The following is a 24,491-nucleotide window of genomic DNA, read 5'->3' on the forward strand; positions in this document are numbered from 1 at the left end:
ATTTCCGGCCTTTTCTCAGTATCCAAGGCATGGTTGTTCAGTGGTAGAATTCTCGCCTGCACGCGGGAGGCCCGGGGTTCGATTCCCGGCCAATGCAGGATGTTTTGAACATGTAATTTCGTGAAGTATGCAAACCCCTGAGGAAGAAATCTGTGGTTCGATTGCCAGGCCAACAGAAATCTCTGTTGGTTCTTGGTCGAAATCTCAACTGACTCTTGAAAAATCTCACTTTGCTTTCGTTTTCAGTTTGGACATTCACTCATTTCAGGAGACAACTGTGAATCCATCTCAGATGCTTTCGTTTGTGAGGTGATTTCTTTGTGCAAGGCTTTAGAAAGGGAAACCAGTACCAACTGTCCAGTGACAACTGTCTTGAGTTTGGCATTTGTGACAATGTCCATTGGGACACTAGTCAGTGCGTCACCTCTTACGATGGTGGCCTGTGAGTCCTAGGGACATCGATTCCATGTACGTGTTTTGAAGTCCCAGCATGGCCTGTGAGTGGTCACAGAGCTTCTAGCTCTAACCATCAGTCTATACAGATGAGAGTCCCAGAAGGGGTCACAGCAGCTTCTAGCTCTAACCATTCAGTCTTCAGATGTTTTTGTTAGAAGGGTTAAAGCCCAACACTGCAAACTTATGGTTTGTACCAATGCTCCACGTTTTTTCAAAGTAGTGGTGAGTATCCCCGCCTGTCACGCGGGAGACCGGGGTTCAATTCCCCGACGGGGAGAAAGGACTGCTTTTTTTTAAGGTGAACAATGTAGCTTAGCCCACAAATCGAACATATGCTTGGAGATAAAGCTTTATGATACGATTTCCGGCCTTTTCTCAGTATTCCAAGGCATTGGTTGTTCAGTGGTAGAATTCTCGCCTGCCACGCGGGAGCCCGGGTTCGATTCCCGGCCAATGCAGGATGTTTTGAACATGTAATTTCGTGAAGTATGCAACCCCTGAGGAAGAAATCTGTGTTCGATTGCCAGGCCAACAGAAATCTCTGTTGGTCTTGGTCGAAATCTCAACTGACTCTTGAAAAATCTCACTTTGCTTTCGTTTTCAGTTTGGACATTCACTCATTCTCAGGAGACTTTGGTGAATCCATTGTAGATGTCCAGTGTGTGAGGTGATTTACTTTGTGCAAGGCTTTAGTTGTTAAAAGGGAAACCAGTAACCAACTAGTCAGTGACAACTGTCTTGAGTTTGGCATTTGTGACAATGTCCTGGGACATCCCACAAACGCGTCACCTTCTAACTACGATTGTGTGGCCTGTGAGTGGTATAGAGCCGAAATCGATTCCATGTACGTGTTCTTGAGAGTCCCAGCATTCCATAGAGGGGTCACAGCAGCTTCTAGCTCTAACCATTCCAGTCTATACAGATGTTTTTGTAGAAGGGTTAAAGCCCAACACTGCAAACTTATGGTTTTGTACCAATTGCTCCACGTTTTTTCAAAGGTCCAACACACAGCTTCCTCGTTAGTATAGTGGTGAGTATCCCCGCCCTGTCACGCGGGAGTGAGACCGGGGTTCAATTCCCCGACGGGGAGAAAGGACTCCTTTTTTTATAGGTGAACAATGTAGCTTAGCCCACAAATCGAAACATATGCTTGGAGATAAGGCTGTATGATACGATTTCCGGCTTTTTCTCAGTATCCAAAGGCATTGGTCTGTTCCGTGGTCGAATTCTCGCTGCACACGCGGGAGGCCCGGGTTCGTTCCCGGCCAATGCAGGATTTTTGAACATGTAATTTCGTGAAGTAGCAAACCCCTGAGGAAGAAATCTGTGTTCGATTTGCCAGGCCAACAGAAATCTCTGTGGTCTTGGTCGAATCTCAACTGACTCTTGAAATCTCACTTTGCTTTCGTTTTCATTTTGGACATTCACTCATTCTCGATGAGACTTTGGGAATCCATTGTAGATGTCCAGTGTGTGAGGTGACTTTACTTTGGTGCAGGCTTAGTTGTTAAAAGGGAAACCAGTAACCACTAGTCAGTGACAACTGTCTTGAGTTGGGCATTTGTGACAATGTCCTGGGACATCCCACAAACGCGTCACCTTCTAACTACGATTGTGTGGCCTGTGAGTGGTATAGAGCGAAATCGATTCCATGTACGTGTTCGTGAGAGTCCCAGCATTCCATAGAGGGGTCACAGCAGCTTCTAGCTCTAACCATTCAGTCTATACAGATGTTTTTGTTAGAAGGGTTAAAGCCCAACACTGCAAACTTATGGTTTGTACCAATGCTCCACGTTTTTTCAAAGGTCCAACACACCAGCTCCTCGTTAGTATAGTGGTGAGTATCCCCGCCTGTCACGCGGGAGACCGGGGTTCAATTCCCCGACGGGGAGAAAGGACTCCTTTTTTTAAGGTGAACAGTGTAGCTTAGCCCACAAATCGAAACATATGCTTGGAGATAAAGCTTTATGATACGATTTCCGGCCTTTTCTCAGTATTCCAAGGCATTGGTTGTTCAGTGGTAGAATTCTCGCCTGCCACGCGGGAGGCCCGGGTTCGATTCCCGGCCAATGCAGGATGTTTTGAACATGTAATTTCGTGAAGTATGCAAACCCCTGAGGAAGAAATCTGTGTTCGATTGCCAGGCCAACAGAAATCTCTGTTGGTCTTGGTCGAAATCTCAACTGACTCTTGAAAAATCTCACTTTGCTTTCGTTTTCAGTTTGGACATTCACTCATTCTCAGGAGACTTTGGTGAATCCATTGTAGATGTCCAGTGTGTGAGGTGATTTACTTTGTGCAAGGCTTTAGTTGTTAAAAGGGAAACCAGTAACCAACTAGTCAGTGACAACTGTCTTGAGTTTGGCATTTGTGACAATGTCCTGGGACATCCCACAAACGCGTCACCTTCTAACTACGATTGTGTGGCCTGTGAGTGGTATAGAGCGAAATCGATTCCATGTACGTGTTCGTGAGAGTCCCAGCATTCCATAGAGGGGTCACAGCAGCTTCTAGCTCTAACCATTCAGTCTATACAGATGTTTTTGTTAGAAGGGTTAAAGCCCAACACTGCAAACTTATGGTTTGTACCAATGCTCCACGTTTTTTCAAAGGTCCAACACACCAGCTCCTCGTTAGTATAGTGGTGAGTATCCCCGCCTGTCACGCGGGAGACCGGGGTTCAATTCCCCGACGGGGAGAAAGGACTGCCTTTTTTTAAGGTGAACAGTGTAGCTTAGCCCACAAATCGAAACATATGCTTGGAGATAAAGCTTTATGATACGATTTCCGGCCTTTTCTCAGTATTCCAAGGCATTGGTTGTTCAGTGGTAGAATTCTCGCCTGCCACGCGGGAGGCCCGGGTTCGATTCCCGGCCAATGCAGGATGTTTTGAACATGTAATTTCGTGAAGTATGCAAACCCCTGAGGAAGAAATCTGTGTTCGATTGCCAGGCCAACAGAAATCTCTGTTGGTCTTGGTCGAAATCTCAACTGACTCTTGAAAAATCTCACTTTGCTTTCGTTTTCAGTTTGGACATTCACTCATTCTCAGGAGACTTTGGTGAATCCATTGTAGATGTCCAGTGTGTGAGGTGATTTACTTTGTGCAAGGCTTTAGTTGTTAAAAGGGAAACCAGTAACCAACTAGTCAGTGACAACTGTCTTGAGTTTGGCATTTGTGACAATGTCCTGGGACATCCCACAAACGCGTCACCTTCTAACTACGATTGTGTGGCCTGTGAGTGGTATAGAGCGAAATCGATTCCATGTACGTGTTCGTGAGAGTCCCAGCATTCCATAGAGGGGTCACAGCAGCTTCTAGCTCTAACCATTCAGTCTATACAGATGTTTTTGTTAGAAGGGTTAAAGCCCAACACTGCAAACTTATGGTTTGTACCAATGCTCCACGTTTTTTCAAAGGTCCAACACACCAGCTCCTCGTTAGTATAGTGGTGAGTATCCCCGCCTGTCACGCGGGAGACCGGGGTTCAATTCCCCGACGGGGAGAAAGGACTGCCTTTTTTTAAGGTGAACAAGTGTAGCTTAGCCCACAAATCGAAACATATGCTTGGAGATAAAGCTTTATGATACGATTTCCGGCCTTTTCTCAGTATTCCAAGGCATTGGTTGTTCAGTGGTAGAATTCTCGCCTGCCACGCGGGAGGCCCGGGTTCGATTCCCGGCCAATGCAGGATGTTTTGAACATGTAATTTCGTGAAGTATGCAAACCCCTGAGGAAGAAATCTGTGTTCGATTGCCAGGCCAACAGAAATCTCTGTTGGTCTTGGTCGAAATCTCAACTGACTCTTGAAAAATCTCACTTTGCTTTCGTTTTCAGTTTGGACATTCACTCATTCTCAGGAGACTTTGGTCAATCCATTGTAGATGTCCAGTGTGTGAGGTGATTTACTTTGTGCAAGGCTTTAGTTGTTAAAAGGGAAACCAGTAACCAACTAGTCAGTGACAACTGTCTTGAGTTTGGCATTTGTGACAATGTCCTGGGACATCCCACAAACGCGTCACCTTCTAACTACGATTGTGTGGCCTGTGAGTGGTATAGAGCGAAATCGATTCCATGTACGTGTTCGTGAGAGTCCCAGCATTCCATAGAGGGGTCACAGCAGCTTCTAGCTCTAACCATTCAGTCTATACAGATGTTTTTGTTAGAAGGGTTAAAGCCCAACACTGCAAACTTATGGTTTGTACCAATGCTCCACGTTTTTTCAAAGGTCCAACACACCAGCTCCTCGTTAGTATAGTGGTGAGTATCCCCGCCTGTCACGCGGGAGACCGGGGTTCAATTCCCCGACGGGGAGAAAGGACTCCTTTTTTTAAGGTGAACAGTGTAGCTTAGCCCACAAATCGAAACATATGCTTGGAGATAAAGCTTTATGATACGATTTCCGGCCTTTTCTCAGTATTCCAAGGCATTGGTTGTTCAGTGGTAGAATTCTCGCCTGCCACGCGGGAGGCCCGGGTTCGATTCCCGGCCAATGCAGGATGTTTTGAACATGTAATTTCGTGAAGTATGCAAACCCCTGAGGAAGAAATCTGTGTTCGATTGCCAGGCCAACAGAAATCTCTGTTGGTCTTGGTCGAAATCTCAACTGACTCTTGAAAAATCTCACTTTGCTTTCGTTTTCAGTTTGGACATTCACTCATTCTCAGGAGACTTTGGTCAATCCATTGTAGATGTCCAGTGTGTGAGGTGATTTACTTTGTGCAAGGCTTTAGTTGTTAAAAGGGAAACCAGTAACCAACTAGTCAGTGACAACTGTCTTGAGTTTGGCATTTGTGACAATGTCCTGGGACATCCCACAAACGCGTCACCTTCTAACTACGATTGTGTGGCCTGTGAGTGGTATAGAGCGAAATCGATTCCATGTACGTGTTCGTGAGAGTCCCAGCATTCCATAGAGGGGTCACAGCAGCTTCTAGCTCTAACCATTCAGTCTATACAGATGTTTTTGTTAGAAGGGTTAAAGCCCAACACTGCAAACTTATGGTTTGTACCAATGCTCCACGTTTTTTCAAAGGTCCAACACACCAGCTCCTCGTTAGTATAGTGGTGAGTATCCCCGCCTGTCACGCGGGAGACCGGGGTTCAATTCCCCGACGGGGAGAAAGGACTGCCTTTTTTTAAGGTGAACAGTGTAGCTTAGCCCACAAATCGAAACATATGCTTGGAGATAAAGCTTTATGATACGATTTCCGGCCTTTTCTCAGTATTCCAAGGCATTGGTTGTTCAGTGGTAGAATTCTCGCCTGCCACGCGGGAGGCCCGGGTTCGATTCCCGGCCAATGCAGGATGTTTTGAACATGTAATTTCGTGAAGTATGCAAACCCCTGAGGAAGAAATCTGTGTTCGATTGCCAGGCCAACAGAAATCTCTGTTGGTCTTGGTCGAAATCTCAACTGACTCTTGAAAAATCTCACTTTGCTTTCGTTTTCAGTTTGGACATTCACTCATTCTCAGGAGACTTTGGTCAATCCATTGTAGATGTCCAGTGTGTGAGGTGATTTACTTTGTGCAAGGCTTTAGTTGTTAAAAGGGAAACCAGTAACCAACTAGTCAGTGACAACTGTCTTGAGTTTGGCATTTGTGACAATGTCCTGGGACATCCCACAAACGCGTCACCTTCTAACTACGATTGTGTGGCCTGTGAGTGGTATAGAGCGAAATCGATTCCATGTACGTGTTCGTGAGAGTCCCAGCATTCCATAGAGGGGTCACAGCAGCTTCTAGCTCTAACCATTCAGTCTATACAGATGTTTTTGTTAGAAGGGTTAAAGCCCAACACTGCAAACTTATGGTTTGTACCAATGCTCCACGTTTTTTCAAAGGTCCAACACACCAGCTCCTCGTTAGTATAGTGGTGAGTATCCCCGCCTGTCACGCGGGAGACCGGGGTTCAATTCCCCGACGGGGAGAAAGGACTGCTTTTTTTAAGGTGAACAAGTGTAGCTGAGCCCACAAATCGAAACATATGCTTGGAGATAAAGCTTTATGATACGATTTCCGGCCTTTTCTCAGTATTCCAAGGCATTGGTTGTTCAGTGGTAGAATTCTCGCCTGCCACGCGGGAGGCCCGGGTTCGATTCCCGGCCAATGCAGGATGTTTTGAACATGTAATTTCGTGAAGTATGCAAACCCCTGAGGAAGAAATCTGTGTTCGATTGCCAGGCCAACAGAAATCTCTGTTGGTCTTGGTCGAAATCTCAACTGACTCTTGAAAAATCTCACTTTGCTTTCGTTTTCAGTTTGGACATTCACTCATTCTCAGGAGACTTTGGTGAATCCATTGTAGATGTCCAGTGTGTGAGGTGATTTACTTTGTGCAAGGCTTTAGTTGTTAAAAGGGAAACCAGTAACCAACTAGTCAGTGACAACTGTCTTGAGTTTGGCATTTGTGACAATGTCCTGGGACATCCCACAAACGCGTCACCTTCTAACTACGATTGTGTGGCCTGTGAGTGGTATAGAGCGAAATCGATTCCATGTACGTGTTCGTGAGAGTCCCAGCATTCCATAGAGGGGTCACAGCAGCTTCTAGCTCTAACCATTCAGTCTATACAGATGTTTTTGTTAGAAGGGTTAAAGCCCAACACTGCAAACTTATGGTTTGTACCAATGCTCCACGTTTTTTCAAAGGTCCAACACACCAGCTCCTCGTTAGTATAGTGGTGAGTATCCCCGCCTGTCACGCGGGAGACCGGGGTTCAATTCCCCGACGGGGAGAAAGGACTGCTTTTTTTAAGGTGAACAATGTAGCTGAGCCCACAAATCGAAACATATGCTTGGAGATAAAGCTTTATGATACGATTTCCGGCCTTTTCTCAGTATTCCAAGGCATTGGTTGTTCAGTGGTAGAATTCTCGCCTGCCACGCGGGAGGCCCGGGTTCGATTCCCGGCCAATGCAGGATGTTTTGAACATGTAATTTCGTGAAGTATGCAAACCCCTGAGGAAGAAATCTGTGTTCGATTGCCAGGCCAACAGAAATCTCTGTTGGTCTTGGTCGAAATCTCAACTGACTCTTGAAAAATCTCACTTTGCTTTCGTTTTCAGTTTGGACATTCACTCATTCTCAGGAGACTTTGGTGCAATCCATTGTAGATGTCCAGTGTGTGAGGTGATTTACTTTGTGCAAGGCTTTAGTTGTTAAAAGGGAAACCAGTAACCAACTAGTCAGTGACAACTGTCTTGAGTTTGGCATTTGTGACAATGTCCTGGGACATCCCACAAACGCGTCACCTTCTAACTACGATTGTGTGGCCTGTGAGTGGTATAGAGCGAAATCGATTCCATGTACGTGTTCGTGAGAGTCCCAGCATTCCATAGAGGGGTCACAGCAGCTTCTAGCTCTAACCATTCAGTCTATACAGATGTTTTTGTTAGAAGGGTTAAAGCCCAACACTGCAAACTTATGGTTTGTACCAATGCTCCACGTTTTTTCAAAGGTCCAACACACCAGCTCCTCGTTAGTATAGTGGTGAGTATCCCCGCCTGTCACGCGGGAGACCGGGGTTCAATTCCCCGACGGGGAGAAAGGACTGCTTTTTTTAAGGTGAACAATGTAGCTGAGCCCACAAATCGAAACATATGCTTGGAGATAAAGCTTTATGATACGATTTCCGGCCTTTTCTCAGTATTCCAAGGCATTGGTTGTTCAGTGGTAGAATTCTCGCCTGCCACGCGGGAGGCCCGGGTTCGATTCCCGGCCAATGCAGGATGTTTTGAACATGTAATTTCGTGAAGTATGCAAACCCCTGAGGAAGAAATCTGTGTTCGATTGCCAGGCCAACAGAAATCTCTGTTGGTCTTGGTCGAAATCTCAACTGACTCTTGAAAAATCTCACTTTGCTTTCGTTTTCAGTTTGGACATTCACTCATTCTCAGGAGACTTTGGTGAATCCATTGTAGATGTCCAGTGTGTGAGGTGATTTACTTTGTGCAAGGCTTTAGTTGTTAAAAGGGAAACCAGTAACCAACTAGTCAGTGACAACTGTCTTGAGTTTGGCATTTGTGACAATGTCCTGGGACATCCCACAAACGCGTCACCTTCTAACTACGATTGTGTGGCCTGTGAGTGGTATAGAGCGAAATCGATTCCATGTACGTGTTCGTGAGAGTCCCAGCATTCCATAGAGGGGTCACAGCAGCTTCTAGCTCTAACCATTCAGTCTATACAGATGTTTTTGTTAGAAGGGTTAAAGCCCAACACTGCAAACTTATGGTTTGTACCAATGCTCCACGTTTTTTCAAAGGTCCAACACACCAGCTCCTCGTTAGTATAGTGGTGAGTATCCCCGCCTGTCACGCGGGAGACCGGGGTTCAATTCCCCGACGGGGAGAAAGGACTGCTTTTTTTAAGGTGAACAATGTAGCTGAGCCCACAAATCGAAACATATGCTTGGAGATAAAGCTTTATGATACGATTTCCGGCCTTTTCTCAGTATTCCAAGGCATTGGTTGTTCAGTGGTAGAATTCTCGCCTGCCACGCGGGAGGCCCGGGTTCGATTCCCGGCCAATGCAGGATGTTTTGAACATGTAATTTCGTGAAGTATGCAAACCCCTGAGGAAGAAATCTGTGTTCGATTGCCAGGCCAACAGAAATCTCTGTTGGTCTTGGTCGAAATCTCAACTGACTCTTGAAAAATCTCACTTTGCTTTCGTTTTCAGTTTGGACATTCACTCATTCTCAGGAGACTTTGGTCAATCCATTGTAGATGTCCAGTGTGTGAGGTGATTTACTTTGTGCAAGGCTTTAGTTGTTAAAAGGGAAACCAGTAACCAACTAGTCAGTGACAACTGTCTTGAGTTTGGCATTTGTGACAATGTCCTGGGACATCCCACAAACGCGTCACCTTCTAACTACGATTGTGTGGCCTGTGAGTGGTATAGAGCGAAATCGATTCCATGTACGTGTTCGTGAGAGTCCCAGCATTCCATAGAGGGGTCACAGCAGCTTCTAGCTCTAACCATTCAGTCTATACAGATGTTTTTGTTAGAAGGGTTAAAGCCCAACACTGCAAACTTATGGTTTGTACCAATGCTCCACGTTTTTTCAAAGGTCCAACACACCAGCTCCTCGTTAGTATAGTGGTGAGTATCCCCGCCTGTCACGCGGGAGACCGGGGTTCAATTCCCCGACGGGGAGAAAGGACTGCTTTTTTTAAGGTGAACAATGTAGCTGAGCCCACAAATCGAAACATATGCTTGGAGATAAAGCTTTATGATACGATTTCCGGCCTTTTCTCAGTATTCCAAGGCATTGGTTGTTCAGTGGTAGAATTCTCGCCTGCCACGCGGGAGGCCCGGGTTCGATTCCCGGCCAATGCAGGATGTTTTGAACATGTAATTTCGTGAAGTATGCAAACCCCTGAGGAAGAAATCTGTGTTCGATTGCCAGGCCAACAGAAATCTCTGTTGGTCTTGGTCGAAATCTCAACTGACTCTTGAAAAATCTCACTTTGCTTTCGTTTTCAGTTTGGACATTCACTCATTCTCAGGAGACTTTGGTGAATCCATTGTAGATGTCCAGTGTGTGAGGTGATTTACTTTGTGCAAGGCTTTAGTTGTTAAAAGGGAAACCAGTAACCAACTAGTCAGTGACAACTGTCTTGAGTTTGGCATTTGTGACAATGTCCTGGGACATCCCACAAACGCGTCACCTTCTAACTACGATTGTGTGGCCTGTGAGTGGTATAGAGCGAAATCGATTCCATGTACGTGTTCGTGAGAGTCCCAGCATTCCATAGAGGGGTCACAGCAGCTTCTAGCTCTAACCATTCAGTCTATACAGATGTTTTTGTTAGAAGGGTTAAAGCCCAACACTGCAAACTTATGGTTTGTACCAATGCTCCACGTTTTTTCAAAGGTCCAACACACCAGCTCCTCGTTAGTATAGTGGTGAGTATCCCCGCCTGTCACGCGGGAGACCGGGGTTCAATTCCCCGACGGGGAGAAAGGACTGCTTTTTTTAAGGTGAACAGTGTAGCTGAGCCCACAAATCGAAACATATGCTTGGAGATAAAGCTTTATGATACGATTTCCGGCCTTTTCTCAGTATTCCAAGGCATTGGTTGTTCAGTGGTAGAATTCTCGCCTGCCACGCGGGAGGCCCGGGTTCGATTCCCGGCCAATGCAGGATGTTTTGAACATGTAATTTCGTGAAGTATGCAAACCCCTGAGGAAGAAATCTGTGTTCGATTGCCAGGCCAACAGAAATCTCTGTTGGTCTTGGTCGAAATCTCAACTGACTCTTGAAAAATCTCACTTTGCTTTCGTTTTCAGTTTGGACATTCACTCATTCTCAGGAGACTTTGGTGAATCCATTGTAGATGTCCAGTGTGTGAGGTGATTTACTTTGTGCAAGGCTTTAGTTGTTAAAAGGGAAACCAGTAACCAACTAGTCAGTGACAACTGTCTTGAGTTTGGCATTTGTGACAATGTCCTGGGACATCCCACAAACGCGTCACCTTCTAACTACGATTGTGTGGCCTGTGAGTGGTATAGAGCGAAATCGATTCCATGTACGTGTTCGTGAGAGTCCCAGCATTCCATAGAGGGGTCACAGCAGCTTCTAGCTCTAACCATTCAGTCTATACAGATGTTTTTGTTAGAAGGGTTAAAGCCCAACACTGCAAACTTATGGTTTGTACCAATGCTCCACGTTTTTTCAAAGGTCCAACACACCAGCTCCTCGTTAGTATAGTGGTGAGTATCCCCGCCTGTCACGCGGGAGACCGGGGTTCAATTCCCCGACGGGGAGAAAGGACTGCTTTTTTTAAGGTGAACAAGTGTAGCTGAGCCCACAAATCGAAACATATGCTTGGAGATAAAGCTTTATGATACGATTTCCGGCCTTTTCTCAGTATTCCAAGGCATTGGTTGTTCAGTGGTAGAATTCTCGCCTGCCACGCGGGAGGCCCGGGTTCGATTCCCGGCCAATGCAGGATGTTTTGAACATGTAATTTCGTGAAGTATGCAAACCCCTGAGGAAGAAATCTGTGTTCGATTGCCAGGCCAACAGAAATCTCTGTTGGTCTTGGTCGAAATCTCAACTGACTCTTGAAAAATCTCACTTTGCTTTCGTTTTCAGTTTGGACATTCACTCATTCTCAGGAGACTTTGGTGAATCCATTGTAGATGTCCAGTGTGTGAGGTGATTTACTTTGTGCAAGGCTTTAGTTGTTAAAAGGGAAACCAGTAACCAACTAGTCAGTGACAACTGTCTTGAGTTTGGCATTTGTGACAATGTCCTGGGACATCCCACAAACGCGTCACCTTCTAACTACGATTGTGTGGCCTGTGAGTGGTATAGAGCGAAATCGATTCCATGTACGTGTTCGTGAGAGTCCCAGCATTCCATAGAGGGGTCACAGCAGCTTCTAGCTCTAACCATTCAGTCTATACAGATGTTTTTGTTAGAAGGGTTAAAGCCCAACACTGCAAACTTATGGTTTGTACCAATGCTCCACGTTTTTTCAAAGGTCCAACACACCAGCTCCTCGTTAGTATAGTGGTGAGTATCCCCGCCTGTCACGCGGGAGACCGGGGTTCAATTCCCCGACGGGGAGAAAGGACTGCTTTTTTTAAGGTGAACAATGTAGCTGAGCCCACAAATCGAAACATATGCTTGGAGATAAAGCTTTATGATACGATTTCCGGCCTTTTCTCAGTATTCCAAGGCATTGGTTGTTCAGTGGTAGAATTCTCGCCTGCCACGCGGGAGGCCCGGGTTCGATTCCCGGCCAATGCAGGATGTTTTGAACATGTAATTTCGTGAAGTATGCAAACCCCTGAGGAAGAAATCTGTGTTCGATTGCCAGGCCAACAGAAATCTCTGTTGGTCTTGGTCGAAATCTCAACTGACTCTTGAAAAATCTCACTTTGCTTTCGTTTTCAGTTTGGACATTCACTCATTCTCAGGAGACTTTGGTGAATCCATTGTAGATGTCCAGTGTGTGAGGTGATTTACTTTGTGCAAGGCTTTAGTTGTTAAAAGGGAAACCAGTAACCAACTAGTCAGTGACAACTGTCTTGAGTTTGGCATTTGTGACAATGTCCTGGGACATCCCACAAACGCGTCACCTTCTAACTACGATTGTGTGGCCTGTGAGTGGTATAGAGCGAAATCGATTCCATGTACGTGTTCGTGAGAGTCCCAGCATTCCATAGAGGGGTCACAGCAGCTTCTAGCTCTAACCATTCAGTCTATACAGATGTTTTTGTTAGAAGGGTTAAAGCCCAACACTGCAAACTTATGGTTTGTACCAATGCTCCACGTTTTTTCAAAGGTCCAACACACCAGCTCCTCGTTAGTATAGTGGTGAGTATCCCCGCCTGTCACGCGGGAGACCGGGGTTCAATTCCCCGACGGGGAGAAAGGACTGCTTTTTTTAAGGTGAACAATGTAGCTGAGCCCACAAATCGAAACATATGCTTGGAGATAAAGCTTTATGATACGATTTCCGGCCTTTTCTCAGTATTCCAAGGCATTGGTTGTTCAGTGGTAGAATTCTCGCCTGCCACGCGGGAGGCCCGGGTTCGATTCCCGGCCAATGCAGGATGTTTTGAACATGTAATTTCGTGAAGTATGCAAACCCCTGAGGAAGAAATCTGTGTTCGATTGCCAGGCCAACAGAAATCTCTGTTGGTCTTGGTCGAAATCTCAACTGACTCTTGAAAAATCTCACTTTGCTTTCGTTTTCAGTTTGGACATTCACTCATTCTCAGGAGACTTTGGTGAATCCATTGTAGATGTCCAGTGTGTGAGGTGATTTACTTTGTGCAAGGCTTTAGTTGTTAAAAGGGAAACCAGTAACCAACTAGTCAGTGACAACTGTCTTGAGTTTGGCATTTGTGACAATGTCCTGGGACATCCCACAAACGCGTCACCTTCTAACTACGATTGTGTGGCCTGTGAGTGGTATAGAGCGAAATCGATTCCATGTACGTGTTCGTGAGAGTCCCAGCATTCCATAGAGGGGTCACAGCAGCTTCTAGCTCTAACCATTCAGTCTATACAGATGTTTTTGTTAGAAGGGTTAAAGCCCAACACTGCAAACTTATGGTTTGTACCAATGCTCCACGTTTTTTCAAAGGTCCAACACACCAGCTCCTCGTTAGTATAGTGGTGAGTATCCCCGCCTGTCACGCGGGAGACCGGGGTTCAATTCCCCGACGGGGAGAAAGGACTGCTTTTTTTAAGGTGAACAATGTAGCTGAGCCCACAAATCGAAACATATGCTTGGAGATAAAGCTTTATGATACGATTTCCGGCCTTTTCTCAGTATTCCAAGGCATTGGTTGTTCAGTGGTAGAATTCTCGCCTGCCACGCGGGAGGCCCGGGTTCGATTCCCGGCCAATGCAGGATGTTTTGAACATGTAATTTCGTGAAGTATGCAAACCCCTGAGGAAGAAATCTGTGTTCGATTGCCAGGCCAACAGAAATCTCTGTTGGTCTTGGTCGAAATCTCAACTGACTCTTGAAAAATCTCACTTTGCTTTCGTTTTCAGTTTGGACATTCACTCATTCTCAGGAGACTTTGGTGAATCCATTGTAGATGTCCAGTGTGTGAGGTGATTTACTTTGTGCAAGGCTTTAGTTGTTAAAAGGGAAACCAGTAACCAACTAGTCAGTGACAACTGTCTTGAGTTTGGCATTTGTGACAATGTCCTGGGACATCCCACAAACGCGTCACCTTCTAACTACGATTGTGTGGCCTGTGAGTGGTATAGAGCGAAATCGATTCCATGTACGTGTTCGTGAGAGTCCCAGCATTCCATAGAGGGGTCACAGCAGCTTCTAGCTCTAACCATTCAGTCTATACAGATGTTTTTGTTAGAAGGGTTAAAGCCCAACACTGCAAACTTATGGTTTGTACCAATGCTCCACGTTTTTTCAAAGGTCCAACACACCAGCTCCTCGTTAGTATAGTGGTGAGTATCCCCGCCTGTCACGCGGGAGACCGGGGTTCAATTCCCCGACGGGGAGAAAGGACTGCTTTTTTTAAGGTGAACAATGTAGCTGAGCCCACAAATCGAAACATATGCTTGGAGATAAAGCTTTATGATACGATTTCCGGCCTTTTCTCAGTATTCCAAGGCATTGGTTGTTCAGTGGTAGAATTCTCGCCTGCCACGCGGGAGGCCCGGGTTCGATTCCCGGCCAATGCAGGATGTTTTGAACATGTAATTTCGTGAAGTATGCAAACCCCTGAGGAAGAAATCTGTGTTCGATTGCCAGGCCAACAGAAATCTCTGTTGGTCTTGGTCGAAATCTCAACTGACTCTTGAAAAATCTCACTTTGCTTTCGTTTTCAGTTTGGACATTCACTCATTCTCAGGAGACTTTGGTGAATCCATTGTAGATGTCCAGTGTGTGAGGTGATTTACTTTGTGCAAGGCTTTAGTTGTTAAAAGGGAAACCAGTAACCAACTAGTCAGTGACAACTGTCTTGAGTTTGGCATTTGTGACAATGTCCTGGGACATCCCACAAACGCGTCACCTTCTAACTACGATTGTGTGGCCTGTGAGTGGTATAGAGCGAAATCGATTCCATGTACGTGTTCGTGAGAGTCCCAGCATTCCATAGAGGGGTCACAGCAGCTTCTAGCTCTAACCATTCAGTCTATACAGATGTTTTTGTTAGAAGGGTTAAAGCCCAACACTGCAAACTTATGGTTTGTACCAATGCTCCACGTTTTTTCAAAGGTCCAACACACCAGCTCCTCGTTAGTATAGTGGTGAGTATCCCCGCCTGTCACGCGGGAGACCGGGGTTCAATTCCCCGACGGGGAGAAAGGACTGCTTTTTTTAAGGTGAACAATGTAGCTGAGCCCACAAATCGAAACATATGCTTGGAGATAAAGCTTTATGATACGATTTCCGGCCTTTTCTCAGTATTCCAAGGCATTGGTTGTTCAGTGGTAGAATTCTCGCCTGCCACGCGGGAGGCCCGGGTTCGATTCCCGGCCAATGCAGGATGTTTTGAACATGTAATTTCGTGAAGTATGCAAACCCCTGAGGAAGAAATCTGTGTTCGATTGCCAGGCCAACAGAAATCTCTGTTGGTCTTGGTCGAAATCTCAACTGACTCTTGAAAAATCTCACTTTGCTTTCGTTTTCAGTTTGGACATTCACTCATTCTCAGGAGACTTTGGTGAATCCATTGTAGATGTCCAGTGTGTGAGGTGATTTACTTTGTGCAAGGCTTTAGTTGTTAAAAGGGAAACGAGTAACCAACTAGTCAGTGACAACTGTCTTGAGTTTGGCATTTGTGACAATGTCCTGGGACATCCCACAAACGCGTCACCTTCTAACTACGATTGTGTGGCCTGTGAGTGGTATAGAGCGAAATCGATTCCATGTACGTGTTCGTGAGAGTCCCAGCATTCCATAGAGGGGTCACAGCAGCTTCTAGCTCTAACCATTCAGTCTATACAGATGTTTTTGTTAGAAGGGTTAAAGCCCAACACTGCAAACTTATGGTTTGTACCAATGCTCCACGTTTTTTCAAAGGTCCAACACACCAGCTCCTCGTTAGTATAGTGGTGAGTATCCCCGCCTGTCACGCGGGAGACCGGGGTTCAATTCCCCGACGGGGAGAAAGGACTGCTTTTTTTAAGGTGAACAATGTAGCTGAGCCCACAAATCGAAACGTATGCTTGGAGATAAAGCTTTATGATACGATTTCCGGCCTTTTTCTCAGTATTCCAAGGCATTGGTTGTTCAGTGGTAGAATTCTCGCCTGCCACGCGGGAGGCCCGGGTTCGATTCCCGGCCAATGCAGGATGTTTTGAACATGTAATTTCGTGAAGTATGCAAACCCCTGAGGAAGAAATCTGTGTTCGATTGCCAGGCCAACAGAAATCTCTGTTGTTCTTGGTCGAAATCTCAACTGACTCTTGAAAAATCTCACTTTGCTTTCGTTTTCAGTTTGGACATTCACTCATTCTCAGGAGACTTTGGTGAATCCATTGTAGATGTCCAGTGTGTGAGGTGATTTACTTTGTGCAAGGCTTTAGTTGTTAAAAGGGAAACGAGTAACCAACTAGTCAGTGACAACTGTCTTGAGTTTGGCATTTGTGACAATGTCCTGGGACATCCCACAAACGCGTCACCTTCTAACTACGATTGTGTGGCCTGTGAGTGGTATAGAGCGAAATCGATTCCATGTACGTGTTCGTGAGAGTCCCAGCATTCCATAGAGGGGTCACAGCAGCTTCTAGCTCTAACCATTCAGTCTATACAGATGTTTTTGTTAGAAGGGTTAAAGCCCAACACTGCAAACTTATGGTTTGTACCAATGCTCCACGTTTTTTCAAAGGTCCAACACACCAGCTCCTCGTTAGTATAGTGGTGAGTATCCCCGCCTGTCACGCGGGAGACCGGGGTTCAATTCCCCGACGGGGAGAAAGGACTGCTTTTTTTAAGGTGAACAATGTAGCTGAGCCCACAAATCGAAACGTATGCTTGGAGATAAAGCTTTATGATACGATTTCCGGCCTTTTCTCAGTATTCCAAGGCATTGGTTGTTCAGTGGTAGAATTCTCGCCTGCCACGCGGGAGGCCCGGGTTCGATTCCCGGCCAATGCAGGATGTTTTGAACATGTAATTTCGTGAAGTATGCAAACCCCTGAGGAAGAAATCTGTGTTCGATTGCCAGGCCAACAGAAATCTCTGTTGTTCTTGGTCGAAATCTCAACTGACTCTTGAAAAATCTCACTTTGCTTTCGTTTTCAGTTTGGACATTCACTCATTCTCAGGAGACTTTGGTGAATCCATTGTAGATGTCCAGTGTGTGAGGTGATTTACTTTGTGCAAGGCTTTAGTTGTTAAAAGGGAAACGAGTAACCAACTAGTCAGTGACAACTGTCTTGAGTTTGGCATTTGTGACAATGTCCTGGGACATCCCACAAACGCGTCACCTTCTAACTACGATTGTGTGGCCTGTGAGTGGTATAGAGCGAAATCGATTACATGTACGTGTTCGTGAGAGTCCCAGCATTCCATAGAGGGGTCACAGCAGCTTCTAGCTCTAACCATTCAGTCTATACAGATGTTTTTGTTAGAAGGGTTAAAGCCCAACACTGCAAACTTATGGTTTGTACCAATGCTCCACGTTTTTTCAAAGGTCCAACACACCAGCTCCTCGTTAGTATAGTGGTGAGTATCCCCGCCTGTCACGCGGGAGACCGGGGTTCAATTCCCCGACGGGGAGAAAGGACTGCTTTTTTTAAGGTGAACAATGTAGCTGAGCCCACAAATCGAAACGTATGCTTGGAGATAAAGCTTTATGATACGATTTCCGGCCTTTTCTCAGTATTCCAAGGCATTGGTTGTTCAGTGGTAGAATTCTCGCCTGCCACGCGGGAGGCCCGGGTTCGATTCCCGGCCAATGCAGGATGTTTTGAACATGTAATTTCGTGAAGTATGCAAACCCCTGAGGAAGAAATCTGTGTTCGATTGCCAGGCCAACAGAAATCTCTGTTGTTCTTGGTCGAAATCTCAACTGACTCTTGAAAAATCTCACTTTGCTTTCGTTTTCAGTTTGGACATTCACTCATTCTCAGGAGACTTTGGTGAATCCATTGTAGATGTCCAGTGTGTGAGGTGATTTACTTTGTGCAAGGCTTTAGTTGTTAAAAGGGAAACGAGTAACCAACTAGTCAGTGACAACTGTCTTGAGTTTGGCATTTGTGACAATGTCCTGGGACATCCCACAAACGCGTCACCTTCTAACTACGATTGTGTGGCCTGTGAGTGGTATAGAGCGAAATCGATTACATGTACGTGTTCGTGAGAGTCCCAGCATTCCATAGAGGGGTCACAGCAGCTTCTAGCTCTAACCATTCAGTCTATACAGATGTTTTTGTTAGAAGGGTTAAAGCCCAACACTGCAAACTTATGGTTTGTACCAATGCTCCACGTTTTTTCAAAGGTCCAACACACCAGCTCCTCGTTAGTATAGTGGTGAGTATCCCCGCCTGTCACGCGGGAGACCGGGGTTCAATTCCCCGACGGGGAGAAAGGACTGCTTTTTTTAAGGTGAACAATGTAGCTGAGCCCACAAATCGAAACGTATGCTTGGAGATAAAGCTTTATGATACGATTTCCGGCCTTTTCTCAGTATTCCAAGGCATTGGTTGTTCAGTGGTAGAATTCTCGCCTGCCACGCGGGAGGCCCGGGTTCGATTCCCGGCCAATGCAGGATGTTTTGAACATGTAATTTCGTGAAGTATGCAAACCCCTGAGGAAGAAATCTGTGTTCGATTGCCAGGCCAACAGAAATCTCTGTTGTTCTTGGTCGAAATCTCAACTGACTCTTGAAAAATCTCACTTTGCTTTCGTTTTCAGTTTGGACATTCACTCATTCTCAGGAGACTTTGGTGAATCCATTGTAGATGTCCAGTGTGTGAGGTGATTTACTTTGTGCAAGGCTTTAGTTGTTAAAAGGGAAACGAGTAACCAACTAGTCAGTGACAACTGTCTTGAGTTTGGCATTTGTGACAATGTCCTGGGACATCCCACAAACGCGTCACCTTCTAACTACGATTGTGTGGCCTGTGAGTGGTATAGAGCGAAATCGATTACATGTACGTGTTCGTGAGAGTCCCAGCATTCCATAGAGGGGTCACAGCAGCTTCTAGCTCTAACCATTCAGTCTATACAGATGTTTTTGTTAGAAGGGTTAAAGCCCAACACTGCAAACTTATGGTTTGTACCAATGCTCCACGTTTTTTCAAAGGTCCAACACACCAGCTCCTCGTTAGTATAGTGGTGAGTATCCCCGCCTGTCACGCGGGAGACCGGGGTTCAATTCCCCGACGGGGAGAAAGGACTGCTTTTTTTAAGGTGAACAATGTAGCTGAGCCCACAAATCGAAACGTATGCTTGGAGATAAAGCTTTATGATACGATTTCCGGCCTTTTCTCAGTATTCCAAGGCATTGGTTGTTCAGTGGTAGAATTCTCGCCTGCCACGCGGGAGGCCCGGGTTCGATTCCCGGCCAATGCAGGATGTTTTGAACATGTAATTTCGTGAAGTATGCAAACCCCTGAGGAAGAAATCTGTGTTCGATTGCCAGGCCAACAGAAATCTCTGTTGTTCTTGGTCGAAATCTCAACTGACTCTTGAAAAATCTCACTTTGCTTTCGTTTTCAGTTTGGACATTCACTCATTCTCAGGAGACTTTGGTGAATCCATTGTAGATGTCCAGTGTGTGAGGTGATTTACTTTGTGCAAGGCTTTAGTTGTTAAAAGGGAAACGAGTAACCAACTAGTCAGTGACAACTGTCTTGAGTTTGGCATTTGTGACAATGTCCTGGGACATCCCACAAACGCGTCACCTTCTAACTACGATTGTGTGGCCTGTGAGTGGTATAGAGCGAAATCGATTACATGTACGTGTTCGTGAGAGTCCCAGCATTCCATAGAGGGGTCACAGCAGCTTCTAGCTCTAACCATTCAGTCTATACAGATGTTTTTGTTAGAAGGGTTAAAGCCCAACACTGCAAACTTATGGTTTGTACCAATGCTCCACGTTTTTTCAAAGGTCCAACACACCAGCTCCTCGTTAGTATAGTGGTGAGTATCCCCGCCTGTCACGCGGGAGACCGGGGTTCAATTCCCCGACGGGGAGAAAGGACTGCTTTTTTTAAGGTGAACAATGTAGCTGAGCCCACAAATCGAAACGTATGCTTGGAGATAAAGCTTTATGATACGATTTCCGGCCTTTTCTCAGTATTCCAAGGCATTGGTTGTTCAGTGGTAGAATTCTCGCCTGCCACGCGGGAGGCCCGGGTTCGATTCCCGGCCAATGCAGGATGTTTTGAACATGTAATTTCGTGAAGTATGCAAACCCCTGAGGAAGAAATCTGTGTTCGATTGCCAGGCCAACAGAAATCTCTGTTGTTCTTGGTCGAAATCTCAACTGACTCTTGAAAAATCTCACTTTGCTTTCGTTTTCAGTTTGGACATTCACTCATTCTCAGGAGACTTTGGTGAATCCATTGTAGATGTCCAGTGTGTGAGGTGATTTACTTTGTGCAAGGCTTTAGTTGTTAAAAGGGAAACGAGTAACCAACTAGTCAGTGACAACTGTCTTGAGTTTGGCATTTGTGACAATGTCCTGGGACATCCCACAAACGCGTCACCTTCTAACTACGATTGTGTGGCCTGTGAGTGGTATAGAGCGAAATCGATTACATGTACGTGTTCGTGAGAGTCCCAGCATTCCATAGAGGGGTCACAGCAGCTTCTAGCTCTAACCATTCAGTCTATACAGATGTTTTTGTTAGAAGGGTTAAAGCCCAACACTGCAAACTTATGGTTTGTACCAATGCTCCACGTTTTTTCAAAGGTCCAACACACCAGCTCCTCGTTAGTATAGTGGTGAGTATCCCCGCCTGTCACGCGGGAGACCGGGGTTCAATTCCCCGACGGGGAGAAAGGACTGCTTTTTTTAAGGTGAACAATGTAGCTGAGCCCACAAATCGAAACGTATGCTTGGAGATAAAGCTTTATGATACGATTTCCGGCCTTTTCTCAGTATTCCAAGGCATTGGTTGTTCAGTGGTAGAATTCTCGCCTGCCACGCGGGAGGCCCGGGTTCGATTCCCGGCCAATGCAGGATGTTTTGAACATGTAATTTCGTGAAGTATGCAAACCCCTGAGGAAGAAATCTGTGTTCGATTGCCAGGCCAACAGAAATCTCTGTTGTTCTTGGTCGAAATCTCAACTGACTCTTGAAAAATCTCACTTTGCTTTCGTTTTCAGTTTGGACATTCACTCATTCTCAGGAGACTTTGGTGAATCCATTGTAGATGTCCAGTGTGTGAGGTGATTTACTTTGTGCAAGGCTTTAGTTGTTAAAAGGGAAACGAGTAACCAACTAGTCAGTGACAACTGTCTTGAGTTTGGCATTTGTGACAATGTCCTGGGACATCCCACAAACGCGTCACCTTCTAACTACGATTGTGTGGCCTGTGAGTGGTATAGAGCGAAATCGATTACATGTACGTGTTCGTGAGAGTCCCAGCATTCCATAGAGGGGTCACAGCAGCTTCTAGCTCTAACCATTCAGTCTATACAGATGTTTTTGTTAGAAGGGTTAAAGCCCAACACTGCAAACTTATGGTTTGTACCAATGCTCCACGTTTTTTCAAAGGTCCAACACACCAGCTCCTCGTTAGTATAGTGGTGAGTATCCCCGCCTGTCACGCGGGAGACCGGGGTTCAATTCCCCGACGGGGAGAAAGGACTGCTTTTTTTAAGGTGAACAATGTAGCTGAGCCCACAAATCGAAACGTATGCTTGGAGATAAAGCTTTATGATACGATTTCCGGCCTTTTCTCAGTATTCCAAGGCATTGGTTGTTCAGTGGTAGAATTCTCGCCTGCCACGCGGGAGGCCCGGGTTCGATTCCCGGCCAATGCAGGATGTTTTGAACATGTAATTTCGTGAAGTATGCAAACCCCTGAGGAAGAAATCTGTGTTCGATTGCCAGGCCAACAGAAATCTCTGTTGTTCTTGGTCGAAATCTCAACTGACTCTTGAAAAATCTCACTTTGCTTTCGTTTTCAGTTTGGACATTCACTCATTCTCAGGAGACTTTGGTGAATCCATTGTAGATGTCCAGTGTGTGAGGTGATTTACTTTGTGCAAGGCTTTAGTTGTTAAAAGGGAAACGAGTAACCAACTAGTCAGTGACAACTGTCTTGAGTTTGGCATTTGTGACAATGTCCTGGGACATCCCACAAACGCGTCACCTTCTAACTACGATTGTGTGGCCTGTGAGTGGTATAGAGCGAAATCGATTACATGTACGTGTTCGTGAGAGTCCCAGCATTCCATAGAGGGGTCACAGCAGCTTCTAGCTCTAACCATTCAGTCTATACAGATGTTTTTGTTAGAAGGGTTAAAGCCCAACACTGCAAACTTATGGTTTGTACCAATGCTCCACGTTTTTTCAAAGGTCCAACACACCAGCTCCTCGTTAGTATAGTGGTGAGTATCCCCGCCTGTCACGCGGGAGACCGGGGTTCAATTCCCCGACGGGGAGAAAGGACTGCTTTTTTTAAGGTGAACAATGTAGCTGAGCCCACAAATCGAAACGTATGCTTGGAGATAAAGCTTTATGATACGATTTCCGGCCTTTTCTCAGTATTCCAAGGCATTGGTTGTTCAGTGGTAGAATTCTCGCCTGCCACGCGGGAGGCCCGGGTTCGATTCCCGGCCAATGCAGGATGTTTTGAACATGTAATTTCGTGAAGTATGCAAACCCCTGAGGAAGAAATCTGTGTTCGATTGCCAGGCCAACAGAAATCTCTGTTGTTCTTGGTCGAAATCTCAACTGACTCTTGAAAAATCTCACTTTGCTTTCGTTTTCAGTTTGGACATTCACTCATTCTCAGGAGACTTTGGTGAATCCATTGTAGATGTCCAGTGTGTGAGGTGATTTACTTTGTGCAAGGCTTTAGTTGTTAAAAGGGAAACGAGTAACCAACTAGTCAGTGACAACTGTCTTGAGTTTGGCATTTGTGACAATGTCCTGGGACATCCCACAAACGCGTCACCTTCTAACTACGATTGTGTGGCCTGTGAGTGGTATAGAGCGAAATCGATTACATGTACGTGTTCGTGAGAGTCCCAGCATTCCATAGAGGGGTCACAGCAGCTCTAGCTCTAACCATTCAGTCTATACAGATGTTTTTGTTAGAAGGGTTAAAGCCCAACACTGCAAACTTATGGTTTGTACCAATGCTCCACGTTTTTTCAAAGGTCCAACACACCAGCTCCTCGTTAGTATAGTGGTGAGTATCCCCGCCTGTCACGCGGGAGACCGGGGTTCAATTCCCCGACGGGGAGAAAGGACTGCTTTTTTTAAGGTGAACAATGTAGCTGAGCCCACAAATCGAAACGTATGCTTGGAGATAAAGCTTTATGATACGATTTCCGGCCTTTTCTCAGTATTCCAAGGCATTGGTTGTTCAGTGGTAGAATTCTCGCCTGCCACGCGGGAGGCCCGGGTTCGATTCCCGGCCAATGCAGGATGTTTTGAACATGTAATTTCGTGAAGTATGCAAACCCCTGAGGAAGAAATCTGTGTTCGATTGCCAGGCCAACAGAAATCTCTGTTGTTCTTGGTCGAAATCTCAACTGACTCTTGAAAAATCTCACTTTGCTTTCGTTTTCAGTTTGGACATTCACTCATTCTCAGGAGACTTTGGTGAATCCATTGTAGATGTCCAGTGTGTGAGGTGATTTACTTTGTGCAAGGCTTTAGTTGTTAAAAGGGAAACGAGTAACCAACTAGTCAGTGACAACTGTCTTGAGTTTGGCATTTGTGACAATGTCCTGGGACATCCCACAAACGCGTCACCTTCTAACTACGATTGTGTGGCCTGTGAGTGGTATAGAGCGAAATCGATTACATGTACGTGTTCGTGAGAGTCCCAGCATTCCATAGAGGGGTCACAGCAGCTCTAGCTAACCATTCAGTCTATACAGATGTTTTTGTTAGAAGGGTTAAAGCCCAACACTGCAAACTTATGGTTTGTACCAATGCTCCACGTTTTTTCAAAGGTCCAACACACCAGCTCCTCGTTAGTATAGTGGTGAGTATCCCCGCCTGTCACGCGGGAGACCGGGGTTCAATTCCCCGACGGGGAGAAAGGACTGCTTTTTTTAAGGTGAACAATGTAGCTGAGCCCACAAATCGAAACGTATGCTTGGAGATAAAGCTTTATGATACGATTTCCGGCCTTTTCTCAGTATTCCAAGGCATTGGTTGTTCAGTGGTAGAATTCTCGCCTGCCACGCGGGAGGCCCGGGTTCGATTCCCGGCCAATGCAGGATGTTTTGAACATGTAATTTCGTGAAGTATGCAAACCCCTGAGGAAGAAATCTGTGTTCGATTGCCAGGCCAACAGAAATCTCTGTTGTTCTTGGTCGAAATCTCAACTGACTCTTGAAAAATCTCACTTTGCTTTCGTTTTCAGTTTGGACATTCACTCATTCTC

At 45.7% G+C, this 24,491-nt stretch overlaps 1 protein-coding gene and 57 non-coding genes across 58 annotated transcripts in view; 57 read left to right on the forward strand and 1 right to left on the reverse strand.

Moving 5' to 3' along the window:
* Nucleotides 1-468, reverse strand: part of arfip2b (ADP-ribosylation factor interacting protein 2b) — a 40,835-nt gene extending 40,367 nt beyond the window's left edge. Inside the window, exon 1 of the mRNA XM_031809089.1 lies at nucleotides 432-468. Within this exon, the coding sequence (XP_031664949.1) occupies nucleotides 432-468 (37 nt within the window). The remainder of the gene's footprint in view (nucleotides 1-431) is intronic.
* Nucleotides 469-844: 376 nt separating this feature from the next.
* trnag-gcc (transfer RNA glycine (anticodon GCC)) lies at nucleotides 845-914 on the forward strand. The gene has a single exon. It is a non-coding gene; the product is annotated as a tRNA-Gly (tRNA).
* A 1,362-nt stretch (nucleotides 915-2,276) lies between these two features.
* On the forward strand, nucleotides 2,277-2,348 carry trnad-guc (transfer RNA aspartic acid (anticodon GUC)). The gene has a single exon. It is a non-coding gene; the product is annotated as a tRNA-Asp (tRNA).
* Nucleotides 2,349-2,459: 111 nt separating this feature from the next.
* trnag-gcc (transfer RNA glycine (anticodon GCC)) lies at nucleotides 2,460-2,530 on the forward strand. The gene has a single exon. It is a non-coding gene; the product is annotated as a tRNA-Gly (tRNA).
* Nucleotides 2,531-3,083: 553 nt separating this feature from the next.
* Nucleotides 3,084-3,155, forward strand: trnad-guc (transfer RNA aspartic acid (anticodon GUC)). Its single transcript has one exon. It is a non-coding gene; the product is annotated as a tRNA-Asp (tRNA).
* A 112-nt stretch (nucleotides 3,156-3,267) lies between these two features.
* On the forward strand, nucleotides 3,268-3,338 carry trnag-gcc (transfer RNA glycine (anticodon GCC)). Its single transcript has one exon. It is a non-coding gene; the product is annotated as a tRNA-Gly (tRNA).
* A 553-nt stretch (nucleotides 3,339-3,891) lies between these two features.
* On the forward strand, nucleotides 3,892-3,963 carry trnad-guc (transfer RNA aspartic acid (anticodon GUC)). Its single transcript has one exon. It is a non-coding gene; the product is annotated as a tRNA-Asp (tRNA).
* A 113-nt stretch (nucleotides 3,964-4,076) lies between these two features.
* On the forward strand, nucleotides 4,077-4,147 carry trnag-gcc (transfer RNA glycine (anticodon GCC)). Its single transcript has one exon. It is a non-coding gene; the product is annotated as a tRNA-Gly (tRNA).
* A 553-nt stretch (nucleotides 4,148-4,700) lies between these two features.
* Nucleotides 4,701-4,772, forward strand: trnad-guc (transfer RNA aspartic acid (anticodon GUC)). Its single transcript has one exon. It is a non-coding gene; the product is annotated as a tRNA-Asp (tRNA).
* A 111-nt stretch (nucleotides 4,773-4,883) lies between these two features.
* On the forward strand, nucleotides 4,884-4,954 carry trnag-gcc (transfer RNA glycine (anticodon GCC)). The gene has a single exon. It is a non-coding gene; the product is annotated as a tRNA-Gly (tRNA).
* Nucleotides 4,955-5,507: 553 nt separating this feature from the next.
* On the forward strand, nucleotides 5,508-5,579 carry trnad-guc (transfer RNA aspartic acid (anticodon GUC)). Its single transcript has one exon. It is a non-coding gene; the product is annotated as a tRNA-Asp (tRNA).
* Nucleotides 5,580-5,691: 112 nt separating this feature from the next.
* On the forward strand, nucleotides 5,692-5,762 carry trnag-gcc (transfer RNA glycine (anticodon GCC)). Its single transcript has one exon. It is a non-coding gene; the product is annotated as a tRNA-Gly (tRNA).
* A 553-nt stretch (nucleotides 5,763-6,315) lies between these two features.
* trnad-guc (transfer RNA aspartic acid (anticodon GUC)) lies at nucleotides 6,316-6,387 on the forward strand. The gene has a single exon. It is a non-coding gene; the product is annotated as a tRNA-Asp (tRNA).
* Nucleotides 6,388-6,499: 112 nt separating this feature from the next.
* trnag-gcc (transfer RNA glycine (anticodon GCC)) lies at nucleotides 6,500-6,570 on the forward strand. The gene has a single exon. It is a non-coding gene; the product is annotated as a tRNA-Gly (tRNA).
* A 553-nt stretch (nucleotides 6,571-7,123) lies between these two features.
* trnad-guc (transfer RNA aspartic acid (anticodon GUC)) lies at nucleotides 7,124-7,195 on the forward strand. The gene has a single exon. It is a non-coding gene; the product is annotated as a tRNA-Asp (tRNA).
* Nucleotides 7,196-7,306: 111 nt separating this feature from the next.
* Nucleotides 7,307-7,377, forward strand: trnag-gcc (transfer RNA glycine (anticodon GCC)). Its single transcript has one exon. It is a non-coding gene; the product is annotated as a tRNA-Gly (tRNA).
* A 554-nt stretch (nucleotides 7,378-7,931) lies between these two features.
* On the forward strand, nucleotides 7,932-8,003 carry trnad-guc (transfer RNA aspartic acid (anticodon GUC)). Its single transcript has one exon. It is a non-coding gene; the product is annotated as a tRNA-Asp (tRNA).
* A 111-nt stretch (nucleotides 8,004-8,114) lies between these two features.
* trnag-gcc (transfer RNA glycine (anticodon GCC)) lies at nucleotides 8,115-8,185 on the forward strand. The gene has a single exon. It is a non-coding gene; the product is annotated as a tRNA-Gly (tRNA).
* A 553-nt stretch (nucleotides 8,186-8,738) lies between these two features.
* trnad-guc (transfer RNA aspartic acid (anticodon GUC)) lies at nucleotides 8,739-8,810 on the forward strand. Its single transcript has one exon. It is a non-coding gene; the product is annotated as a tRNA-Asp (tRNA).
* Nucleotides 8,811-8,921: 111 nt separating this feature from the next.
* On the forward strand, nucleotides 8,922-8,992 carry trnag-gcc (transfer RNA glycine (anticodon GCC)). The gene has a single exon. It is a non-coding gene; the product is annotated as a tRNA-Gly (tRNA).
* A 553-nt stretch (nucleotides 8,993-9,545) lies between these two features.
* Nucleotides 9,546-9,617, forward strand: trnad-guc (transfer RNA aspartic acid (anticodon GUC)). Its single transcript has one exon. It is a non-coding gene; the product is annotated as a tRNA-Asp (tRNA).
* Nucleotides 9,618-9,728: 111 nt separating this feature from the next.
* trnag-gcc (transfer RNA glycine (anticodon GCC)) lies at nucleotides 9,729-9,799 on the forward strand. The gene has a single exon. It is a non-coding gene; the product is annotated as a tRNA-Gly (tRNA).
* Nucleotides 9,800-10,352: 553 nt separating this feature from the next.
* trnad-guc (transfer RNA aspartic acid (anticodon GUC)) lies at nucleotides 10,353-10,424 on the forward strand. The gene has a single exon. It is a non-coding gene; the product is annotated as a tRNA-Asp (tRNA).
* A 111-nt stretch (nucleotides 10,425-10,535) lies between these two features.
* Nucleotides 10,536-10,606, forward strand: trnag-gcc (transfer RNA glycine (anticodon GCC)). Its single transcript has one exon. It is a non-coding gene; the product is annotated as a tRNA-Gly (tRNA).
* A 553-nt stretch (nucleotides 10,607-11,159) lies between these two features.
* Nucleotides 11,160-11,231, forward strand: trnad-guc (transfer RNA aspartic acid (anticodon GUC)). The gene has a single exon. It is a non-coding gene; the product is annotated as a tRNA-Asp (tRNA).
* A 112-nt stretch (nucleotides 11,232-11,343) lies between these two features.
* Nucleotides 11,344-11,414, forward strand: trnag-gcc (transfer RNA glycine (anticodon GCC)). The gene has a single exon. It is a non-coding gene; the product is annotated as a tRNA-Gly (tRNA).
* Nucleotides 11,415-11,967: 553 nt separating this feature from the next.
* trnad-guc (transfer RNA aspartic acid (anticodon GUC)) lies at nucleotides 11,968-12,039 on the forward strand. Its single transcript has one exon. It is a non-coding gene; the product is annotated as a tRNA-Asp (tRNA).
* A 111-nt stretch (nucleotides 12,040-12,150) lies between these two features.
* trnag-gcc (transfer RNA glycine (anticodon GCC)) lies at nucleotides 12,151-12,221 on the forward strand. Its single transcript has one exon. It is a non-coding gene; the product is annotated as a tRNA-Gly (tRNA).
* Nucleotides 12,222-12,774: 553 nt separating this feature from the next.
* Nucleotides 12,775-12,846, forward strand: trnad-guc (transfer RNA aspartic acid (anticodon GUC)). The gene has a single exon. It is a non-coding gene; the product is annotated as a tRNA-Asp (tRNA).
* Nucleotides 12,847-12,957: 111 nt separating this feature from the next.
* On the forward strand, nucleotides 12,958-13,028 carry trnag-gcc (transfer RNA glycine (anticodon GCC)). The gene has a single exon. It is a non-coding gene; the product is annotated as a tRNA-Gly (tRNA).
* Nucleotides 13,029-13,581: 553 nt separating this feature from the next.
* trnad-guc (transfer RNA aspartic acid (anticodon GUC)) lies at nucleotides 13,582-13,653 on the forward strand. The gene has a single exon. It is a non-coding gene; the product is annotated as a tRNA-Asp (tRNA).
* A 111-nt stretch (nucleotides 13,654-13,764) lies between these two features.
* On the forward strand, nucleotides 13,765-13,835 carry trnag-gcc (transfer RNA glycine (anticodon GCC)). The gene has a single exon. It is a non-coding gene; the product is annotated as a tRNA-Gly (tRNA).
* A 553-nt stretch (nucleotides 13,836-14,388) lies between these two features.
* trnad-guc (transfer RNA aspartic acid (anticodon GUC)) lies at nucleotides 14,389-14,460 on the forward strand. Its single transcript has one exon. It is a non-coding gene; the product is annotated as a tRNA-Asp (tRNA).
* A 111-nt stretch (nucleotides 14,461-14,571) lies between these two features.
* On the forward strand, nucleotides 14,572-14,642 carry trnag-gcc (transfer RNA glycine (anticodon GCC)). The gene has a single exon. It is a non-coding gene; the product is annotated as a tRNA-Gly (tRNA).
* A 553-nt stretch (nucleotides 14,643-15,195) lies between these two features.
* Nucleotides 15,196-15,267, forward strand: trnad-guc (transfer RNA aspartic acid (anticodon GUC)). The gene has a single exon. It is a non-coding gene; the product is annotated as a tRNA-Asp (tRNA).
* Nucleotides 15,268-15,378: 111 nt separating this feature from the next.
* trnag-gcc (transfer RNA glycine (anticodon GCC)) lies at nucleotides 15,379-15,449 on the forward strand. The gene has a single exon. It is a non-coding gene; the product is annotated as a tRNA-Gly (tRNA).
* A 553-nt stretch (nucleotides 15,450-16,002) lies between these two features.
* Nucleotides 16,003-16,074, forward strand: trnad-guc (transfer RNA aspartic acid (anticodon GUC)). The gene has a single exon. It is a non-coding gene; the product is annotated as a tRNA-Asp (tRNA).
* Nucleotides 16,075-16,186: 112 nt separating this feature from the next.
* Nucleotides 16,187-16,257, forward strand: trnag-gcc (transfer RNA glycine (anticodon GCC)). Its single transcript has one exon. It is a non-coding gene; the product is annotated as a tRNA-Gly (tRNA).
* A 553-nt stretch (nucleotides 16,258-16,810) lies between these two features.
* On the forward strand, nucleotides 16,811-16,882 carry trnad-guc (transfer RNA aspartic acid (anticodon GUC)). Its single transcript has one exon. It is a non-coding gene; the product is annotated as a tRNA-Asp (tRNA).
* A 111-nt stretch (nucleotides 16,883-16,993) lies between these two features.
* Nucleotides 16,994-17,064, forward strand: trnag-gcc (transfer RNA glycine (anticodon GCC)). The gene has a single exon. It is a non-coding gene; the product is annotated as a tRNA-Gly (tRNA).
* Nucleotides 17,065-17,617: 553 nt separating this feature from the next.
* On the forward strand, nucleotides 17,618-17,689 carry trnad-guc (transfer RNA aspartic acid (anticodon GUC)). Its single transcript has one exon. It is a non-coding gene; the product is annotated as a tRNA-Asp (tRNA).
* Nucleotides 17,690-17,800: 111 nt separating this feature from the next.
* trnag-gcc (transfer RNA glycine (anticodon GCC)) lies at nucleotides 17,801-17,871 on the forward strand. Its single transcript has one exon. It is a non-coding gene; the product is annotated as a tRNA-Gly (tRNA).
* A 553-nt stretch (nucleotides 17,872-18,424) lies between these two features.
* On the forward strand, nucleotides 18,425-18,496 carry trnad-guc (transfer RNA aspartic acid (anticodon GUC)). The gene has a single exon. It is a non-coding gene; the product is annotated as a tRNA-Asp (tRNA).
* Nucleotides 18,497-18,607: 111 nt separating this feature from the next.
* On the forward strand, nucleotides 18,608-18,678 carry trnag-gcc (transfer RNA glycine (anticodon GCC)). The gene has a single exon. It is a non-coding gene; the product is annotated as a tRNA-Gly (tRNA).
* Nucleotides 18,679-19,231: 553 nt separating this feature from the next.
* Nucleotides 19,232-19,303, forward strand: trnad-guc (transfer RNA aspartic acid (anticodon GUC)). The gene has a single exon. It is a non-coding gene; the product is annotated as a tRNA-Asp (tRNA).
* Nucleotides 19,304-19,414: 111 nt separating this feature from the next.
* Nucleotides 19,415-19,485, forward strand: trnag-gcc (transfer RNA glycine (anticodon GCC)). The gene has a single exon. It is a non-coding gene; the product is annotated as a tRNA-Gly (tRNA).
* A 553-nt stretch (nucleotides 19,486-20,038) lies between these two features.
* trnad-guc (transfer RNA aspartic acid (anticodon GUC)) lies at nucleotides 20,039-20,110 on the forward strand. Its single transcript has one exon. It is a non-coding gene; the product is annotated as a tRNA-Asp (tRNA).
* Nucleotides 20,111-20,221: 111 nt separating this feature from the next.
* On the forward strand, nucleotides 20,222-20,292 carry trnag-gcc (transfer RNA glycine (anticodon GCC)). Its single transcript has one exon. It is a non-coding gene; the product is annotated as a tRNA-Gly (tRNA).
* Nucleotides 20,293-20,845: 553 nt separating this feature from the next.
* trnad-guc (transfer RNA aspartic acid (anticodon GUC)) lies at nucleotides 20,846-20,917 on the forward strand. The gene has a single exon. It is a non-coding gene; the product is annotated as a tRNA-Asp (tRNA).
* Nucleotides 20,918-21,028: 111 nt separating this feature from the next.
* trnag-gcc (transfer RNA glycine (anticodon GCC)) lies at nucleotides 21,029-21,099 on the forward strand. The gene has a single exon. It is a non-coding gene; the product is annotated as a tRNA-Gly (tRNA).
* Nucleotides 21,100-21,652: 553 nt separating this feature from the next.
* On the forward strand, nucleotides 21,653-21,724 carry trnad-guc (transfer RNA aspartic acid (anticodon GUC)). The gene has a single exon. It is a non-coding gene; the product is annotated as a tRNA-Asp (tRNA).
* A 111-nt stretch (nucleotides 21,725-21,835) lies between these two features.
* trnag-gcc (transfer RNA glycine (anticodon GCC)) lies at nucleotides 21,836-21,906 on the forward strand. Its single transcript has one exon. It is a non-coding gene; the product is annotated as a tRNA-Gly (tRNA).
* A 553-nt stretch (nucleotides 21,907-22,459) lies between these two features.
* trnad-guc (transfer RNA aspartic acid (anticodon GUC)) lies at nucleotides 22,460-22,531 on the forward strand. The gene has a single exon. It is a non-coding gene; the product is annotated as a tRNA-Asp (tRNA).
* A 111-nt stretch (nucleotides 22,532-22,642) lies between these two features.
* trnag-gcc (transfer RNA glycine (anticodon GCC)) lies at nucleotides 22,643-22,713 on the forward strand. Its single transcript has one exon. It is a non-coding gene; the product is annotated as a tRNA-Gly (tRNA).
* Nucleotides 22,714-23,265: 552 nt separating this feature from the next.
* trnad-guc (transfer RNA aspartic acid (anticodon GUC)) lies at nucleotides 23,266-23,337 on the forward strand. Its single transcript has one exon. It is a non-coding gene; the product is annotated as a tRNA-Asp (tRNA).
* Nucleotides 23,338-23,448: 111 nt separating this feature from the next.
* On the forward strand, nucleotides 23,449-23,519 carry trnag-gcc (transfer RNA glycine (anticodon GCC)). The gene has a single exon. It is a non-coding gene; the product is annotated as a tRNA-Gly (tRNA).
* A 550-nt stretch (nucleotides 23,520-24,069) lies between these two features.
* Nucleotides 24,070-24,141, forward strand: trnad-guc (transfer RNA aspartic acid (anticodon GUC)). Its single transcript has one exon. It is a non-coding gene; the product is annotated as a tRNA-Asp (tRNA).
* A 111-nt stretch (nucleotides 24,142-24,252) lies between these two features.
* Nucleotides 24,253-24,323, forward strand: trnag-gcc (transfer RNA glycine (anticodon GCC)). The gene has a single exon. It is a non-coding gene; the product is annotated as a tRNA-Gly (tRNA).
* The last annotated feature ends 168 nt before the right edge of the window (nucleotides 24,324-24,491 follow it).

The sequence above is a fragment of the Oncorhynchus kisutch genome, linkage group LG29 (assembly GCF_002021735.2).
Source record: "Oncorhynchus kisutch isolate 150728-3 linkage group LG29, Okis_V2, whole genome shotgun sequence".
NCBI classification, from domain to species: Eukaryota; Metazoa; Chordata; class Actinopteri; order Salmoniformes; family Salmonidae; genus Oncorhynchus; species Oncorhynchus kisutch.